Source organism: Sciurus carolinensis, chromosome 14, assembly GCF_902686445.1.
Source record: "Sciurus carolinensis chromosome 14, mSciCar1.2, whole genome shotgun sequence".
Classification (NCBI taxonomy): domain Eukaryota; kingdom Metazoa; phylum Chordata; class Mammalia; order Rodentia; family Sciuridae; genus Sciurus; species Sciurus carolinensis.
In genome coordinates this window covers 20,433,947-20,452,633 of record NC_062226.1, presented here as the reverse complement: position 1 = coordinate 20,452,633, position 18,687 = coordinate 20,433,947, and the positions used below count along the sequence as shown (strand labels likewise).

General features: G+C 53.6%; 2 protein-coding genes across 5 annotated transcripts in view; one reads left to right on the top strand and one right to left on the bottom strand.

Moving 5' to 3' along the window:
* The window catches only part of Rgs3 (regulator of G protein signaling 3), a 118,364-nt gene that overhangs the window by 80,455 nt on the left and 19,222 nt on the right, over positions 1 to 18,687 (top strand). The window contains exon 1 of one of the 4 annotated variants that reach the window (XM_047524116.1): positions 6,056 to 6,160. The exons of 2 other annotated variants lie outside the window; for them this stretch is intronic. The gene's annotated coding sequence lies outside the window, so the exon portion shown is untranslated. Of the gene's footprint in view, positions 1 to 6,055; positions 6,161 to 6,188; positions 6,366 to 18,687 lie in introns of those variants that run through there. One more of the 4 variants, XM_047524115.1, reaches the window with a different exon arrangement.
* Positions 12,339 to 12,695, bottom strand: LOC124964209 (transcription factor BTF3-like). Its single transcript, XM_047524119.1, has one exon. It carries the CDS (start codon positions 12,693 to 12,695, stop codon positions 12,339 to 12,341), a length of 357 nt encoding a protein of 118 aa, XP_047380075.1.

Here is an 18,687-nt window from a genome sequence, read left to right as displayed (position 1 = left end):
ATGGAGCGCACTGGATTATGGATGGTTGCCTCCATGCATTGTTGGATTCAGGACCTTGACCAACGTCACCAAGAACGGGCCTCAGCTTTTCCATGCCTTGGTTCTTCCTACTTATGTGTTGCCCACTTCTCAGTGGTGGCAGCGGAGCTGACAGAAGTACCAGGGTCACAACCTTACAGTTTGATTCCGTCCACCATTTCAATGATGGACCCTGGGCCTGAGTCCCATGTTGGATCATGTATGTACCAGTCCCAGTCACTGCAGACAGCGGGATGGGATAACTAATTGGCTGAGGCCTGCCTGGGTCACATGTCCATCTCTGGAGTGTGAGATGGGTCAACTCCATATGAATCATCTGATTTGAGAATGTGGGAGGAAAGTGTAGTCCCTTAGATGGCAAAGAGGGGTGAACAGAGACTGGTCGGGCACAATCTCAGATGTCCTCTCCCTTTCGGCTCATCAGCCAACATGGTCCTCATCTCCCCAAAGCTAACAGTCTAGTGTGGTGGAAGGACAGTTGGAGGAGAGACAGACATCACTAACTATGAACAATGTGGAACAAATCAATGACAAATAGGAAAAGGGTCCAAGGAGAGCACCCATCCAGAGGATGTGGTCAGGATATCAGGAGAGTTTCTGAGGGTTTCGGATCTATGAGGATTGTCCCAGGTGAGGACCCCGAAGCAGGCCAGAGTGGGTGGAGGAATGGAACAGGGAAGGTGGCTGAAGCACTAGATGAGGCTGGGAGAGGATCGGGGTAGATGGTGCAGGGCCTCAGAAGTCATGGCAAGGAGTCTGAACTTTGTCTTGAGGGCAGTGGGAGCTGCTGGTTGGAGCTGCGGTGTAGACCACTCACAGTGGCCGCGTGGAGGAGGATGTTGAAGCTGTGTCTACCAGGGAGAGAGGATGATGGTCTGGACTAGCCTGCAGGCATCCGGGATTGAGAGATGAAAGAGTCATGTGACGTGTGGGAGGTGAGATCTGCGAGATCTGGTGGTTAATGGATGAAGGGTGTTTGGCAGAGGGATGTCACTCAAGAGTCTGGCTCAAGTAGGTGAGTGGCAATGCCACTCTGAACTGGAAGGAGTGGAGGAGGGACAGTTATGGTGACTGTTCGTGAGTTCCATAGCAGGGTGAGAAGCATGACAGGGTCCGAGTTAGTGATTTCTTATAGAATGGGGACATTCTTCAACCACACTTCAGTCAGGGCTTCTTCCACCACTGGTGGGGAGGGGTTGTGGTTTGTTAGGTGGGTTTGATAACATGGGCACCAGTGTGTACCCTCCTCCATGGGACCTGTCACTAATCTCATGCTTAGATGTGGCAATGTTAAGTTGCCATGGAAGTTTCTAGACGCTTTCTGTTTGGCTACTTACCACATTGCAGACCAGTGATAAGCAACTCATGAACCAGCACCATTCTGTAGGCCACACTTGGAATGGACTGATCAAGTCTAACCCATGTGCACATTTTAGAGATAGGGAAACTGAGGTTCAGAGAAAGGGTTGGCCTTGCTCCAGAATTCACAGAAGGCAGTAGCAAAGTTCGCATTTCAGTTCAGTTTTTCTCCCATTGACCTTCTATTTTGAGAACCTGGCTCCAGCCCAATGGTCCAAGCAGTGGGTGGACTGATTCTAGCAGCCAAGGTCACAGGGATGGCCTCCCCAGAGCTGAGTCAGTGACTGAACACTTCCCAGGAACTCAGGTTGTCAGGACACAACCTGGCCCCGGAGCTGGCAGAAGCACGGTGGGTCGAGGATTGCTCCCCAAAGTCTGGAATCTCAGGCCAGCATGTGGCCAACTGGACTGGAGCCAGGAAGGGAGATGGTCATGGCTCCTGGCCATCCTGTGCTGCTGCAGTCACCCAAGGTCAGGCTGGTCCTGCTGAGGTGATGGCGAAGTTCTCCAGGCCAGAGGCAGAAGCCAGCAAGTGGCAGTCCTCAGGGCCAGCTCCATGGGGCCTCATGATCGCCACACGAGGCCCTCTCCTTGCTGTGGCTGGGAGCTGCAGACCCCAGGAGCCTGAGGTGGCTGAGGAATAGCCAACGGCAGGGGAGAGACATCTAGGAAACGCGGGGTGGGGCAGGACTTGCAGTTCAGCGCTCAGGCTTGGAGCCCTCCTGCCTGGTGTGCCGGTGCTCTGCCATGTGACTGCCTGTTTCCTGATCCATGAGCTGGGCGTGATGACCACAGCCTGTTGTCATTGGTAGTGATTATCAGCTTTTAGTACATGTCAGGCCCTCCTGTCACCCTCAGCAGATTATCCCATTGAACATCATGGTTTACATTGACTGTCTCGAGATAAATTCTGTCCACTTGCAGATGATAGGCAACAACAGCAGCCTCGATGTTTTCTGTTTATTGAGCACTTACTGTGTGCCAGGCATTCCACATGCTTTGCCTCTTTTGGTCCCCCAACAGGGCCCAGTCAGGCAGATGGTAGTAACCCTGTTTACAGATGGGGAAACTGAGACTCATATACATTGAAGTGACTTGTCCATTATTAATTCACATTTAAAGTTTTTGGACCCCCCCAGAGACTGTTCTCTTTCCAAATGCCACTGGAAGTGGTAGCATTGAGCTCATTCCTTTAGTGCGAGAGGGGGGTGGGACTGACCATGCAGGGAGAGGGAATGAGGCCCTTAGGCCCTGACCTCATTTTAGATATGGACCTCTTTTTTATTTTTCCTTTTGTAGTGCTGGAAATCAAACCCAGGGCCTCACGCGTGCCGGGCAAGTGCCCTACTACTGAGCTCCATCCCGAGCATCCTCATTTTATAAATGGAGCACAGATTCGAGGAAGGGGAAGGGACTTAACCTGGATTCTGCAGGCTACAAGCCAGAGCTCCTTGTGAACTTGAACTTGAGGACACTTGCTCTTTCTTACACCACCCCATCACTTGTGGCATGTGTGCCCAATACACAGCACCCGCCATCAGGAAGAGCAAGGTCCATGCTGTAGCAAGCAGAAGAATGTGTGCCCCGCCCTGGTGTTAGGACCCTAGAGACCAAAGCATGGTAGGACAGGTCCTGCTTGCTGCCTCAGTGCCCGCATCTGCCACACCCACCTTGAAGTTCCATCCCGGAAGCAGGCCGCCTCCCTGTCAGCTCTGCAGCCTTTGCTCCCAGCACAAGCTCCAGCACGTAGTAGGGGCGCAGCAGTTATCCAAACAACAAATCAGTTCCTTGACTGACTTTGGGGTGGGGAGGGCCTTTCTGCACGGAGTCTGTAGACCCCCCAAACCAGGGCTGCGAGCCCGCAAGCGAAAGCTCCGTGCTGCCCAGGTGGACCAGCATGCTCAGAGCTCGGGCTGGGACATTGCCAAGATGTCACTCCCCAGGTGGAGCCTGCCTGGGGAAGGGGAGTCTGTGCAGGGCTCTTAGGGACACCAACCTGGGCATGTTGGGCTTGACACGGTGGAAGCAGAAACGCAAACCAGGGAACCTTGCAGCGGTGAGGGCTGTGGGGGAGCTGCCTGTCCCTGGCACCTGGACAGCCTCCTGGACGGCTGCTACCTCTCCCTGGGGGCCTCTCTGAAGCCTGGAGCCCTGCCTCGGGTTGCTGTCCTCCAAACATGGGACCTGGGTCCCTCTGGGGATGCTCCCAGTTGCTCCCAAGTTGACCTGTGGTTGGCTACACAGCCAACTGACTTCTCAGCACCCCTGGTGGGCTGAGCCACTCAGGGCAATGGTACAGGACACTGTGGAAAGTGGGCTGGACTTTGATCCCCAGCTCTGTACCTGCCAGTGTGTGACCTTGGCAGGTTTTGTAATCTCGGTTTACCTGTCTGTGAAATGGGGGTATTAGAAATACTGGTAGGGTTCCGAGGATTTCATGAGTCAGTAATCAGAAGGCTTAAAAGAGGGCAACAGAGTGCTAAGTGTTAATTATGTGGGGCAACAAATGGGGCCCAGGCCCTGCATGCCCAGGTGCTGACCCCTGTGGCCTGTGGGCCAGCAGGATATTTCCACTTGCTGGGTCCCCATTTATCCTGCACTGAGCAGCACCCTCATTTATGTAGAGCTGAGAAGCACTGGGATGTGGTAGAAGGGGCATTGGACAGGGCGTTGGCAGTCAGGGCTCCCTGCCTTGCCACCAAGTTGCTCTGTTTCCCTGAGGGAAGCCCTTACCCTCTCTGCATTTCTGTTTCACTGGCTGTGCGTGGGTGAGAGGAGCAGGTCTCCAAGGCCCTCCAGCATAGGTGGCCTGCTGTCAGTGGCTCCTTGCCCCTGCCCAGTCTTCCTACCCAAGATTCTCATCTAAGGCACCAGAAATTTCATTCTGGGAACCGTGGCCCCGGGCATTGCTCAGCCCCATTAGAGTTGGTGTCTCCTAAGACTCACCTCCATGGTTTCCTGGGCCAAGGGTGGGTCCTGCTTCTCAGGAACCTGTAGGATGGCAGTCTTCCTGGGCCCCTGCAAGGAGTGCTTGGCTCTGTCCCCAGGAACAAGATGAACATTGGTTGGAGTCTGTAAGTGATTCACTCAGGTGAGGGCTGTTCTGTTGTGGGCCCTGGTAGAGGATGTTCTCTTACAGCCTGTGTGTGCTCAGGAACAAAGAAGCAGGGGGACAGGCAGAGACACGTTCAGAGGCACTGAGGGACAGCTCTTCAGCCTACTGTGGCTGAGGCAGGGGGCTGGGAGCACAGGAGAATGGGGCTGTTTGTGCCCACTGTTAACGTGCTGAGTCCCAGGTGCCTTCCACTCAGGTGGAGTGGCCATGGGATGGTGTAGGCATAGCCCAGGGGGTGCTTATCAACTCCAGATGACACATTGCAGCAGTCACAGCGTCAGAGAAGGGCTTTGTATTAGTAAAGCCACTTCTCGCCGTAGCAGGGCAGCATCATGGTGAAGAGTGGACACCCCGGTGACGGACCCGATGGCCTTCAATCCTGGCTTCACAGCCACCTTGCTGAGTGACTATGGGGAACCATCTGCCTGTCTGAACCTTGGAGTCTTCATCTATAAAGAGGGTGGTCATCATCCCCACTCAAAAGGTGCCCGTCATGATCCAGCTCTTTCGCAGTTCTCGTTGCAGAATCCATGCTCTAGAAAGCGAAGCCGGGAGCCAGCTCACTGAGCTGACTGTTAAGTCCACAGCTGGGCAGGCCCAGGGGCATCGGTCCTACTTTACATATGCAGAAAACAATGCTCAAGGAGGGGCATTCGCTTACTCAGTGGGACCCAGTCAGTCAGTCCTGGAGCTGGAACTAGAGCAGGGACCCTGGCCACCCAGTCCAGGACCCTTTCCATAGTCCCCACCTTCCTCTGTTAGGAATGTCTCCTTCATTTGTGGTGGTAGTGCTTGGGTTCCTCTTGGTCATTATGCCAGGAAGGCTCTAGATCTTATCTTGGATTCTCCAGAGTTTGGCAGAAAAAAAGTGCCCTATAAAACATGTACGTCCAGCTGTGCCGGGAGGGCGCTGCCTGGTGGGGATCAGAGCCACCACTTCCTGACCCACCAGGGCAACTGCATTCTCAGTGTCAGCTGTGCTGGCAGGGAGACTGGGGTTCAGTTGCAACCATCCACTGGGACGATCAGTGAGGGGGTGGGGGTGTGACAGCGAAGCCTCTGTGATTGGCTTGGACCTGCCAGGGAGCAGCAGCTGGAGGCTTTGCCCTGCCCCAGACGGGGGAGCCCTCAGGATGTGCGTGGGGTGGAGCCCACTGGGGATCCCAGGGTCAGGGGCTGCTGCTGGGAGGGATGGCTGTCTCTCTCCAAAGCAGCACTTTGGGGGCCAGCTTGGGCCCTGGGGGCTGGTGGCAGGGGTCCCGGGGCCAGCAATGGTGAGCGTGAGCGTGTAGGTAAGGAGCCCCGCTCAGCTGCTCGCAGGCTGAAGGGCCGGCTGACTCTTGCGTGAGCCATCCTGGACTTCTTGGGTGAAAGTGGTTTGGGAAATCATAGAGTTTTCTATTTGATGCAAGAAAGAAATCCAGCCTCCCTCCAGAGTGGCAGCGGCTGGCTGGACAGGGTGTGTTTGGGAAGGGCGCTTGCTGGAGGAGGAGGGGAGGGGAGGGGGAGGGGGAGGGGGGAGGAGGAGGAAGAGGAGGAGGGACGGGTGATGCAAGGGTTTTGAAAACGCTACCTAGATGTGGGAGGTGGAACCTGGTCATTTGGTTCTGCTTTTCCCAGCAGGTACCGCTCCCCTGGGGAACTTGGGTAAGTCCATAAATAGCTCTGCTGACACAAAGGAGCTCTGTCTGGGGAAGGCAGCCGCTTGACACGGCCGTCCGCCCGCCCGCCCGCCCAGAGCTGCCACCACCACAGCCGCCCGCCCGCGGGAGGAGCCGGGCAGAGACCCGGGCGGGCGGGCTGGCAGGAGCGGCAGCCCAGAGTCGCCTGGGTCCCTGCCGGAGTGTGCTGGGTAGGTGCCTTGGTGACAGGGGTGTGTGTGGTGGGCGGGGGCTCCTGTCCAAGCCACCCCATGCCCCTGTTTCCATTGTTTCTTCCCCAGGGCAGCCATTGATAAGCATGTTGCGACCGGTTGTGTTGTGTTCTGAGATAGCCGTGTGTGTGTGTGTGTGTGTGTGTGTGTGTGTGTGTGTGTGTGTGTGATGGACAGGGGTCCTGCAGGGATAGGGGGCATGCGGCGTGCTTCCACTGTTTGCTGCTCCCCACTTCTGGGCTAGTCGGCCAGCTTTTCTTTCTGGGAGAGAAGAGGAATGTTTGGTGACCGAGAAGTCAGGACACTGCATGGGGAGAGAGCGCTCGGCCAGCAGTGTTGGCTATTGTGTCAGGGATGTTGGCCGCACACCAGGCACTGGCGGTGGCAGCGCTTGCCTTATTCCTCTGGCCGGGAAAGAGAGGGTCTCGAGGGCTGGTCTCAAGGGTTGTCTCTGATCCTGAGACTTGGCTTTTTGCAGAAATGACCTCTGAAAACACAAGCAGGCTTGCTCTGCCTGGTGAGCTCCAAGCCCCCTGGGGAAGGGCTTGCACCTGCTCTCTTGGCTCCAACTGAGACCCAGAAGGAAGAGGGTAGTGGTTAGAGACCCAGGCACCCCACAGAGCTAGCTACTGCCAAGCAGCAAACGCCAATTCTTTCCTCAACTTGGAGGGTTCACGTATCTACCCTTGTCCCAAGATGTCCAGGAAAAACTCTTGAACCTTACTGCCCAGGGCTGGAAGGAGAATCCAGTCCCTGAGAGGAGAGAGCCTTGCTCAAGTTTAGACAGCAGGTCTGTGGCTGAGCCAAGATCAGGGTGGAGGACCTCCGACAGGACATGTGGGAAGCCGCTGGCACCCCTGGCTTGAGATGCCTGGTTCAGAGCAGGATGGCCAGACCCTGAGGCCGCTCTTGCAAACTTTTCATACCCTGGTACCCTCAGGCCTGTGGCCAGGGGCTCCTGGCTCCTCTCAGGATGGCTGGAGTGGGTGCATCTCTGGAAGGAAGGAGCTGCAGAGGCTTGCCCCCTGGTGCCTGCGGGATCCCCGCCAGCGCACTGCAGCCAGAGTCAAAGTTTCCACCAGGGCCCCTTGAGTCCTCTGTGCCCAGCCAAAGGACACCTCCCCTCTTCCCAGCCCTAGCACGTGGCATGGCTTAGCCCAGGGCGGGTCTTCCAGGGAGACAAGCTCCACAGCAGGGTTTGCTTGGGTCCAGCCAGGCCTCTGAGAAGCAGGTGGTGGTGAGGATGGAGGACATGGAAGCACTGGCCCACGAGGGCCTCGAGCCAGAGGTCTCTGCTGTGGCTTCCATTGTTCAGTACTCAGTCGCAATAAAGCCACCGTGCTTCCCAGCCTTCCTGCTCATCTTCCTAGCCTTTGTGGGTGCAGTTCTGTCTGGAAAGCACCTCTCTTTCCTTCCCTCCAGGTCCTAATCCTACCCAACTTTCACAACTTGAGTGAATAAGTCGGTCCACTGGTGGTAGCACTCCTGGTGGCCGCTTTGTGTCCTATTTATGCAAGATGTGGCCTTATTCATCCCTTAGTCACCCAAGAGCCCTGCCTGGTCCTGGGGCATGTTTGGAGGGGATATTGAATTGCCCTGACTAACTAGGGTGGGTTAGCACATTCTGACTCTTTGCCTGACGAGAGAGTGGGCACTGCCAGCTAGAGGGTCTTTAGGGGCCCCTTTAGGAGGGACCCTAGTCTCTGCAGGTCAGGATTGTATCCATAGAGCCAAGGAGTTAGGGGCTGGGTTTGATGGGAAGGGAAGCAGGGAGAATTTTGACTTCAGCTTGGCTGAGATCCTAAGGAGAGCCAGCTCAGAGGTGGTGCTGGGCTGGGTTGTGTCTGCACCATAAGCTGGATCATGGAAGTGGAAAGGGCAGCCCTGGCTGGTGTGAACACAAAGCTCATGGTCCTTTGCAAAGACCGTACAGGCTTAGCGCTCACCTCCCTGGACCCGCTTGAGATGGTGTCACTAGGCTGGATCTGGGGAACTGGATCTCAGCCAGTGGTCTGCCTGACTCTTCTAGAAGGTGCACTTGGGGAGGCATACCCATGCTGGGCTGGGTCCCTGGGGACCCTGAGAGCCACTTCCCATTTAGTCTCCAAGGTCCTAGAGATGGTGGAATCTGTTTTCCTTTTGGATGGATATAGAAGGGAGCGAGGCAGAACAGGAAGGGCTTGTGTAAGGCTACATTCGACTCAGCTGCAAAGCTGGGACCAGAAGCCAGGACTCTGGCTGCCCAGCTGCGTCCTTCTACACTGCACCAGCTGGATGTCTTAGGGTACCTGGGTTTCATCTTGTGGCTCTCTGTCTTTTGGGCTTCCTGGTGATATGCTCCTTTTGAACCCTTGGGCTCACTGACGATAGCCCTGCTATTCTCTGGAAAAGGAATGTGTGTTATGGGGAAAACCCAGGACACGGTGGCACCATTTAGTCTGTGTTCACTGGATGATCTCTGGCAAATGCATCGGTTCCTGGGGGCTTAGTGTCCCCTTTGGAGCAAGCAGGGTCAAGACCAGTATTGCCAGGCCTCTTCCAGCCATCTGGTTCTCTGCTTTTCTTAGACATCTCCTCTTCCTGGGTTCCAGGAGTCAGGGTCAAGGCCAGGGTCTGGCTCAGCAGGGAAGCAGCCTCTAACCTTTTACTCAGGCGCCTCTGGGCAGAAGCCTTCTCATGCAAGCTGCAGCCTGGCGGGAGGTTTGTTGTTGTTTGTGGAGCCAGGCCGTTTCCAAGATGTCATCGCTCAGGGAGAACCATCATTCCTCCCAGGGATAAACAAGGCCGCTTATGGCTCAGCCCCCTAAGCCTGGAGAGGCCAGAATGCCTCACAGCAGGCCAGCTGGGCTCAGCCCCAGGGAGCCACCGCCTTCCCCTGCACAACCAGAGGTACCCAGGCATCCAGGAGTAGGGTGGGAGTGGCCACGGGGGTGCTGGACCATGAGCCTCTTGGGAGATCAGAACATCCAGGCACTGAGGAGAGAGTTCCAGGATGCCCACTTCCTCCTAGCAGTGGCCTAGGTCATCCCTGCAGATGTGTGGAGAGCTGCCAGGTGTGCCCTCTGCTCCAGATGGCCCAGGGCTTTTCCCCTCTCCCTGCCTGTCATGGGTCAGCTTGCCTGCAACTGGCACCTTGGCCTGGGCCACCGCCAGAGAACTCCCTGCAGTTCCCAACTTAGAAAGGCGGGGCTCGAAGTGAGTTCCGTGGGGCTAGACCAGGCACACTTTCAGCTTGTGGTCGGGATCCCTGAACCATCCTGCTACCTTGGTGGGGGTCAGTCAGCTTCAGGCATTCAGGGCAGGTGGCTCAGGCGAGGGGACATGGTCGGGCTGGAAAAGGGCTGGACAGAGCCTGGGGGGCCAAATGGCTGGTGGTGGGAACCTTGAGAGAAGGCTGGAGGCAGCCAGGGGGAAGAGCCATAGAATGGAAGGTGGCATGGCTTGCCACCCCGGAGTCAAGGATTATATCTGGAGTCAGCCAGGACGTGAAATCTTCCTTGCTCAGATCTCATTTGATGGAGTTCATAGTTGATCTAGATGAGGTTCCATACTATCTTTTCTGCCCCCTCCTTCCCTTCCCTTTCCTCCTTTCCTGTCTTCCTTCCTTCCTTCTTTCCACATAGGTTGAACCCCTACTGTGTGTTGTGTCCTTTCCAGGTATAGGAGGTACACACATAAAAGGATTGATCTTTTTTTCCCCTCCAGTGCTGGATTGAACCCAGGCCCTTATGCATGTGAGGCCAGAGCTCTACCACTAAGCTACACCCCCAGCCCTCTTTGGTTTTGAGACAGGGTCTCACTGAGTTACCCATGCTGGCCTTCAACTTGTGAAACTCCTGCCTCAGCCTCCTGGGTGTAGCTGTGATGATAGTCTAAAAGGCCTAATATTTATTGTAATGCCAAGGATGGGCCAGTAAAGCTCAGAGACAGCACAGTGTTGATGGGAGGCACAGGGGCTTCGGGAATCCTTGGGAAGCATCTGGTCTAGCCTGGGAGCCTCCGTGGTGCTTCCTGCAGGAGGTGAGGTGGAATTTGGTTGTGTAGATACTTGACCACGGAAAGAGCCAGTTTCTACCTGCTGTTTCCACCTCCCTGCAGCGCAGGTGTGATTATTTACCTGGGTGTAGGAATGGCCCACACGGTACAGCCACCATGTTCCAACTTACCTGCAGGAGCAGATTTTAGGGCAGCTTAGCTGAATGTCCTTGGGCAGGACACTGAGCTCCTGCCTCTGTCTCCTCAGGCGGTGGTCCAACCTCAAGGGTCAAGTGAGGTGTACGTGGAAAGCTCTTAGACATACTTCAAAGGTATGGGCTCCAGGTCATTTTGCGGTGGGATTGCCAATGCGCCTAGGCTCACAGGTGGTCCTGACAACATGCAACAGTGTGGGGGGTGGCACAGAAGGCCTTCAGCAAATGGGAGGTGGAAAGCTGCTTTTGGGAAGGAGAAAACAGTCGGAATGCCCTGCAGAGATCACACAAGGGGCAAGGGGTTTGCAGAGGAAAGAGCTGTTGCGCACCAGGGAACGGAGAGGGAGCTGCTGGGAGAAGGGGTTTGTCTTTTAAAATAGACAAGTGTCACATACTGACAGAAAGAGGAGACACATACTGATGAACTCTCACAAAGTGAACACACCCATGCAGGGGCCCTGTTCAGGTCAAGAAGCAGAACCTTCCAGTGTCCTGGGAACCTTTCTGCACTCCCTGTCAATTGCTGCCACCTCACAGGCAGCCTGCGTCCTGATTTCTCTCATTGATTACTATCTCCTGACTTTGAACTTTGTGTAAATGGAGTAAATAGTCCTTTCTGCTGACTTCTTTCCATTGATGGTGAGATTCATCAATGTTATTGCGTTACGTTATATTTTGTTCATTCTCACGGCTGTGTGGCGTTAAGTTGTGTGCAGTTTATCCGTTCCACTTTTGATGCATGTTTCGGTTGTTTTCAGTTCAAGGTTATGATGAATGGTGCTGCTGGGGACATCCTTGCTTTCTGTTGGGTAAATACCCCAGGTTTGCCATTGCTGAGTCATAGAGTTGTATATAATTAGCTTTGCTAGATACCATCATGTAATTTTCCAAAGTGTGACGCCAAGACACCCTTCTTTGAGCTGTGCAAAAGAGCACCCATTCCTCCACGTGCTCACCCACATTACTGATATTGTGATATCTAATGTGTGTGTGTGTGTGTGTGTTTTTTTTTTTTTTTTTTTTTTTTGAGAGGGGCACCAGGGATTGAACCCAGGAGCACTCCACCACTGAGCCACATCCTCAGCCCTATTTGGTATTTTATTTAGAGACGGGGTCTCACTGAGTTGCTTAGTGCCTCTCTGTTGCTGAGGCTGTGAACTCTCGATGCTCCTGCCTCAGCATCCGGACCTGCTGGGATTACAGGCGTGCACCACCGTGCCCAGCTTCTAATGTGTTTGTTTGTTTGTTTCATCTATTTATTTATTTTTAATGTGTTGCTGAGGATTGAAGCCAGTGCCTCACACATTCTAGGCAAGGGCTCTACCACTGAATTACAACCCAGCCCCTAATGCAGTTTTTTTTTTTTTTTTTTAAACTAGGCAAAGAACTTGATTAACCTTTGTTTCAAACTTTATTCCCAGGCTTCTTCAGCTTAATTAGCTGCAAAGAATAAATTGTGTATAAGCAAAAACTGAAAAAAGCTGCAGTGCCCAAGGGGCTTGGGCTTAAAAATATTAGATCTAGATTTTATCAGATCCATAAACAAAACAATTTTAAAAAGCAGTCATAATATAAAATAGCAGCTCCCAGTAACTTCTTCAAGTTTATCTTCTTCAGAAGTTGATCAGTTCAGTTGCCTCATTCTTAGAAGCCTCATCAAAATTCTCCATAAGATCTGGAACTTCATCATCATCATCCTCTCCAGTAGCAAGTGGTGCTTTTCCATCCACAGATTGTTTGGGCAGAGTTTCAGTCAGTCTCCTTACACACTAGTGAGACTGTCTGCTCCAAGCTGGTTTAAGATGCTGGGTAGCATTTCTGTCAGTTGCTTTGTCTCAGCATGGCCTGTAATGGTGAAAGTGTTTGCTGCCAGAGATGCCTGAACTTTAGGGTTGTTAAAGTGAATCACCGTTCCTTGGTTTGTAAACATATTCACCTCTTCAATGCCAGAGATATTGTTTACCCCTAACTTCTTTAAGGAGAACTGAAGTTTTTTATCATCTGCTGTAGCTGTTCTATGAACCACCTTCTTCTTTCTGCAAGCAGTTCCTTTCCCACCAATGCGCACTTGTGCCTGCAGTTTGGCGAGTTTTTCCTGGTTTATGATAGTTTCTTTCATCTTGTTGGAGTGGAAATGGGGCAGTGTGGGGGACTAGGGCTGGCGCTCAGGGGGTCTCTGGCAGACCAGCTGAGATTAGGTGCACACATGCGGGGACACAAGATGGCAGCTCCCTAATGCAGTTTTAATTTACTTTTCCTTGATGTTAATGAGGACCTTTATATCTGTCGATTGACCATTTAGATCACCTTCTTTGCAAGGTGCCTGTTCAAGACTTTTCCCCATTTTTCTATTGGATTGTCTTTTTTTTTTTTTTTTCTGATTGATTTGTGGAACAGAAAATACTCTGGCTATGTGATTGTTGCATAAACACGATGCAGATATGTACACCCACTCCGTGGCTTGTCTTTGTGCTCTTTCAAGGGGATATTTGAAGAACAGTCTGAGTTGTTATCTTTTTCTTGCATGGTGGCATGGTGATGCTTGCTGAGTTCTGTGTCTTTGCTCCTTTGGAGGTAATGGACGTGTCGTCTGTTGGGGGTCAGTCCCAAGATGCCCTGTGGATGCCCACAGCTGCCCATCCTCAAGTCCCTTGTAGAGAAGGGTGTCATGTTTGCACACCCATGTCACATCCTCTTGTGTGCTATAAATCATCTCTGATTTATAATTACTTATAAGACCTGATACATTATAAATACTACATAAAGATTTGCTATATGTATTGTTCAGGGAACAATGACAAGAAGCAAAGTCTGTTCATTTTCACTACAGATGGAATGTCTTCCCCTGAATTTCCTGTCTGTGGTTAGTTGAACCTACAGATATGAAACCCACAGATACGGGGCCAGCTTCTCCTCTTATCATCTAGGCGTTTTGTCCTTTTTCATATTTAGATCTAAAATCCATTCGAAATAGATTTTTCTGCACCATGCGATGCAGAGGCAAAGACTCATTCCCCCCGGGGGTGGATATCCAATTTATTAAAAAAGACCGTCCTTTCTCGCCATGGGGCATCGTCGCCTTTGCCAGGAATCAAGGGGCACGCACATGGTGGATTGGAGTTCTGAGTAGAGGTTCGTCGGGTAGACCAGGAGGGGGACCAGGAGGGGAGGGTGATCTAGGCAGGAGTTACGGCATGAGCCTGGGGTTAGAGGAGCAAATGGGATTGGCTGGAGGGAAAAGGGGAGGCACAATGTGGAGAGGGGGGCAGAACACACAGGAGAGGGGCTGGGACTTCCTTCCAGAAGGGTGGAGGGCTTTTGAGCAGGAGAGGAAGAGTCAGGTTCTGGTGAAGCCAGAATGGGGGAAAGTTCCATGACAGGCGATGGCAGGAGGATGAGTTAGGGACCGACCCAGCCCCAGCGTCACCCCTTGGCAGACACAGGGCTTGTCAGGGAGGCAGGTAATGGTGAAGCAGGAGGGTGCCCGGGACCTTGGCTGCAGGGTGTGGTGGAGTCCAATGTCCAGATGTCCACCCCAGTGTCCTCAGGTGGAAGAACCTCCCTTCTGCCAGCCCTGCCCAACCAGAGCCCCCAGCAAGGCGGGCCCTGAAGGAGGAGGTATTTTAGGAATGGGGTGGACAAACAAGCCTGGGGTGTCCCTGGAAAAGGGAGCTGCCTGCTTCCCCTGCTCTTGCTGTACCCAACGGAGACCTGGCCACACCTTGGGCCCTGAGATCTAACCACTTGGGACTGGCTGAGATTCAGAACGGGACAACCCCCAACCCCAGGGAGAATGAGATTCAGACAGGGGATGACTTGGCCTGGTCCTAAAGTGAGACAGAATGACCCAGCCCAGGAGAAGGCTGGGCACAAACTCACCCACCTCCTCCCCCGCCTCCAAGGCTTGTGGTGTGGACCTCAGTTTCCTCCCCTGAAATATGCAGCTAATCAGACTCCCGTGCTGGGCTGTGGTCAGGGTCTGAATGTGTCAAGCGCACCATCGCAGAATTGGATGCCGGGAAGGGACTGATGGTGCTGCTGGTGAGAGTCTTATTTTGACCACAGGAAGTACACCTGCTAGTTGAACATCTGCTACATGCCAGGCCACACGCCAAGCTCCCTACGTGCCAGCAGTGCTCAGAGGTGGGTGCTCAGTGTTTGTGTCTCCACTTACAGAGGAGGAAATGCAACCTTGCAGAGGGGAAGCAGCCTGCACTTGGTGTTTGGACCCTGGTCTGTTGGTTTCCGGGCCCTGGTTCTTCACCACTGTGGGCTTTCCTCCCACCCCCTCTGCCTCTAGAGTGCGTCCTGTCCACCAAGCAGTTGTCTGGTGTGAGGCCTTAGTTTAGAACTGGCCCTTGGTGCCTACTCTTGAGCACAGGGCACTGCTGTGTGCTAAAGCACTGCTGTGTGCCCGGCCCTGCCTCCGCCTGCCCCACGGCAGCCTCATGAAGGAGGACTCACTTTGCAGGTGTATGGTGAACGTCAACCCCAGATTCTGGCCTTTACCACAGCACTGTTTGTGCCCTTCCCTGGGGTCTCCCTGGCATGGCAGAGATTTTTTGTTTGATTAGGCTAGAACCGAGCTTGGCAGAGGAGCCCCACTTGGAAGTGTGCCCTGGGAAGGAGGTTTGGGAGGGTCGTCGGTGCCTGGGCTTCTGCACCTCCTCCCCTCCTGAGCTGAGCCAGACTCCTGATCCTCAGGCCCCAGCCTTGTGGAGTAAGAGCAGGGCCTGCATCTGGTTCTGCTCACCACAGCCCAGTGCTGTCTACACAGTGTGTGGCCCAGGTGAGCACTCAGGAAGCATCCCTTGGATGAGGGGAGGGAGGGAGAAAGGAAATGAAGAGGACAGGAGAGGAAAGGAGCTCACTGGGCAGTGGAAAGTAGACCTGACTCATCTACTGTGTGTGTGTGTGTGTGTGTGTGTGTGTGTGTGTGTGTGTGTGTGTGTTGCGTGCTCCTATAGGGACCTGTGTGCTCTAGTCTCTCCACTTCATCAAGTTCACTTCCTGCCTGTCTGTTCAGCCGCAGCTAGATGCTCCCTCACATGCCCTGGCTGGAGGGCTCTTGGCTCCTCTGCCCCTGCCCCTGCCCGGCCTGCCCTGTTCTGCTCGTGTGGGCCTGGGACAGGCCCTGGTCTGGCTCTTCAGGATCACAGCCCTGGCCCACCCTGCTCCCCAACACCCCAGAGTTACTCAGCAAATACCTCCAGAGCCCAGCCACGTGCCAAGGCCTGTGCCAGGAGCCAAACAGCAGCATGATGATCTTCTGCCCCACGGGAGGAGAGATGCAGGCCCAGGTCACCCTCTCACCCACTCACCCCTTGTCCCAGGGGGCTGTGGCAGCACCGAGGCAGCAGAAAACATGGATGTGACCCTTGGAGAAGGTTCTGGGGAAAGGTGTGGGACTGGAGGCTGCACAGGTGACCACATGGAACTCTGGAGGAAGTGCAGGTGGCCTCGTGGGGCAGGAGATGGGTGTGTGAGGAATTTGGACTTTGTCCTTTAGTGCCATTGGAATGGGGTGGGTAGAGCTGGAGATAGTGGAAATTGATAATGATGAAAACGATGGGGGTCATTAATTGAGCATCTGCCATAGGCCAGCCACTGTGAAGATTCCCTACATGTACTGTCACTTCCAGCAACCCTGTGAGGCATTCTGCAAATAAGGAAGCTGGGGCTCCGAGAGGTTAAGTAACTTTCATAAGATCTTAAAGCAAATAAATAGAAGACACTCTGCTCCGGGTGGGGTTCAGGGGGCCATGAGTTAGCCAGGACACCGCCTGAGAGCCCAGCACTGCCTTCAGGGTCAGGTCCGAATCCCTCAGCACAGCCAGCTCCTGCCCCGTGGAACCAAATGCACTTGCTCTGGTGTCCTGCTGTTCCCCCATGACCTCTGAGTCTCTCAGTCTTTCCTGTTGCCTCGGTGCTGCCACAGCCCCCTGGGGCAAGGGGTGGGTGGGTGAGAGGGTGACCTGGGCCTGCGTCTCTCCCCTGTGGGGCAGGAGATGGTCATGCTGCTGTTTGGCTCCCGTGCCTGGCACAGGCCTTGGCACGTGGCTGGGCTCTGGAGGTATTTGCTGAGTAACTCTGGGCAGGGCAGTGGGAGGTCATGGTGGTGGGGAGTAAGCCAGGGTGAGATTCTGAGGAACCAAAGCAGGCCTGCCCCAGGGCCTCACGAGCAGGGCAGGCTGAGTAGTAGCAGGGGAACCAAGAGCCCTACGGCCAGCATGTGTGAAGGGGCATCTAACTGGAGCTCATAGAATGGGCAGGAAGTGGACTCGACAAGATAGAGATATTAGGGAAATGGGACAGTGTGGGTACATGCCAAGGAGGAGGGTGCCCGCCAGGAAGGGGGTCATTGGTGGAGCCCTCGGGGAGAGAGCCGCTTAGCAGAGCAGCCAGCCTGGGCCGGGGCTGTCCTGCCAGACTCCCATCAGCACAGTGCAGGAAGGGGCTGGGAGGCCGGGCGCTCGGCACCCTGCCTTCCAGAGAGCAGAGCTGGAGACCTAGAAGGGGCTGTGGTCTAGGGAGAGACACTGCAGGTCCCCCTGCCCCACTGTTGAGACTGTGGTATCTGAGACCCCAGGCAGAGAAGGAGCCTGGCAGCACAGTGACAAGGGGCACAGACCTGGAACCAGACCTCGGGAGCCATCTCCCTGCCCGGTGAGAAGCTGGGGGACAGGGAAGCTCAGCAGGCTGCCCAGTCTGTGTCCTTCTGGCTTGGGCTGGTGACAGTGCCAGGAGTGGAGAAGGCTTCCATGAGGGGCCTCCTGTCTTCTCACTCCTCAGGAAGTTCCCTTCCCAACTGCTGGCTTTGTCCTGAGGGTTTCTGACCTGGGATGAGTGCTTCTCCTCCAAGCCTCAGTTTGCTGTCAGTAGAATGGGCAGGAAATGCTCCCTGCCTCCAAGACCATGAGTCATGGGATCCTTTAAGGATAGAGAATTTTCTGTCTGTGACCAAATTCCTTCTTCATCTCTCTCCTCCCCAGGTTAGGCCTCTATAGGTCCCTATTCTTAGGGAATCTGATCTAGTAAGTTTATATAGAATTCTCTCTATATGTATCTCAGATTATTTTATATATGTATTTATATTTATATATTTATATATTTATATATGTTTAATATTTACATATATATATATATATATATATATATATTTTTTTTTTTTTTTTTGTACTTGGGATTGAACCCAGGGGCACTTAACCATTGAGCCACATGCCCAGCCCTTTTTTATATTTTATTTAGAGACAGGGTCTTGCTAAGTTGCTTAGGGCCTTGCTCAGTTGCTGAGGCTGGCTTTGAACTCATGATCCTCCTGCCTCAGCCTCCCAAGTCAAGGTAATTTTAAGCAGTTCACAAGTGCTAAAGTGTACTTCTCTGTTGAGAACTAATAAGCTAGATCAATGTTTTTCAAACTTTACAATGCACATGAATCATCTGGGATCTGATTCCTGGGCAGATTCCAATCTGGTAGATGTGAATGAGGCCTCAGGGTCTGTACTTCGTATGAGCTCCCTGCGACAGTGAGCCACACTTTGAGGACTGAGTCTACATGACCCTTGACGTTCACTGGATTATTAAATCAAATATTCATTCATCAGACACTTATGGTGGAGCATGGCAAGGCTAGAGGAAGGAACAGAACCCAGGGTCTCTCAGGACTGCAGAACTTGGACTTTACTTGAGAGGCACCTGGGGAGCCACAGCTGGGCTTCAAGCAGATGAGTGACAAGTTCAGATCTGCTCTAGGAGGCTTCCCTGGTGTAGCACAGCGCATGAGCAGAGAGATCCAGGCCACCGGTGGAAGGTCAGCACCTCCTGGATAGAGGCGGCCCTGTAAGATCAGGCACGGAGACAGTGGAAATGTTCTCTGTTTAAAAAATCAATAAACTTTTATTTTGGAGTCATTTGGGGAATTGAGCAGAAGTACAGAGCGTTCCCATGTGCCCTTTATCCCCACCACCCACAGCCTTTCCAGCAAGTGGAAAGATTCTTGGGATTCCATGAGGAATGATCCTGAGGATGCGTCGTTGGCCATGGGGGGTGGTAGTGGATGGAAAGGAGGAAAGCAGGACGTCCAGGGGTTCCTGGTTTGAGTGACTGGTGGT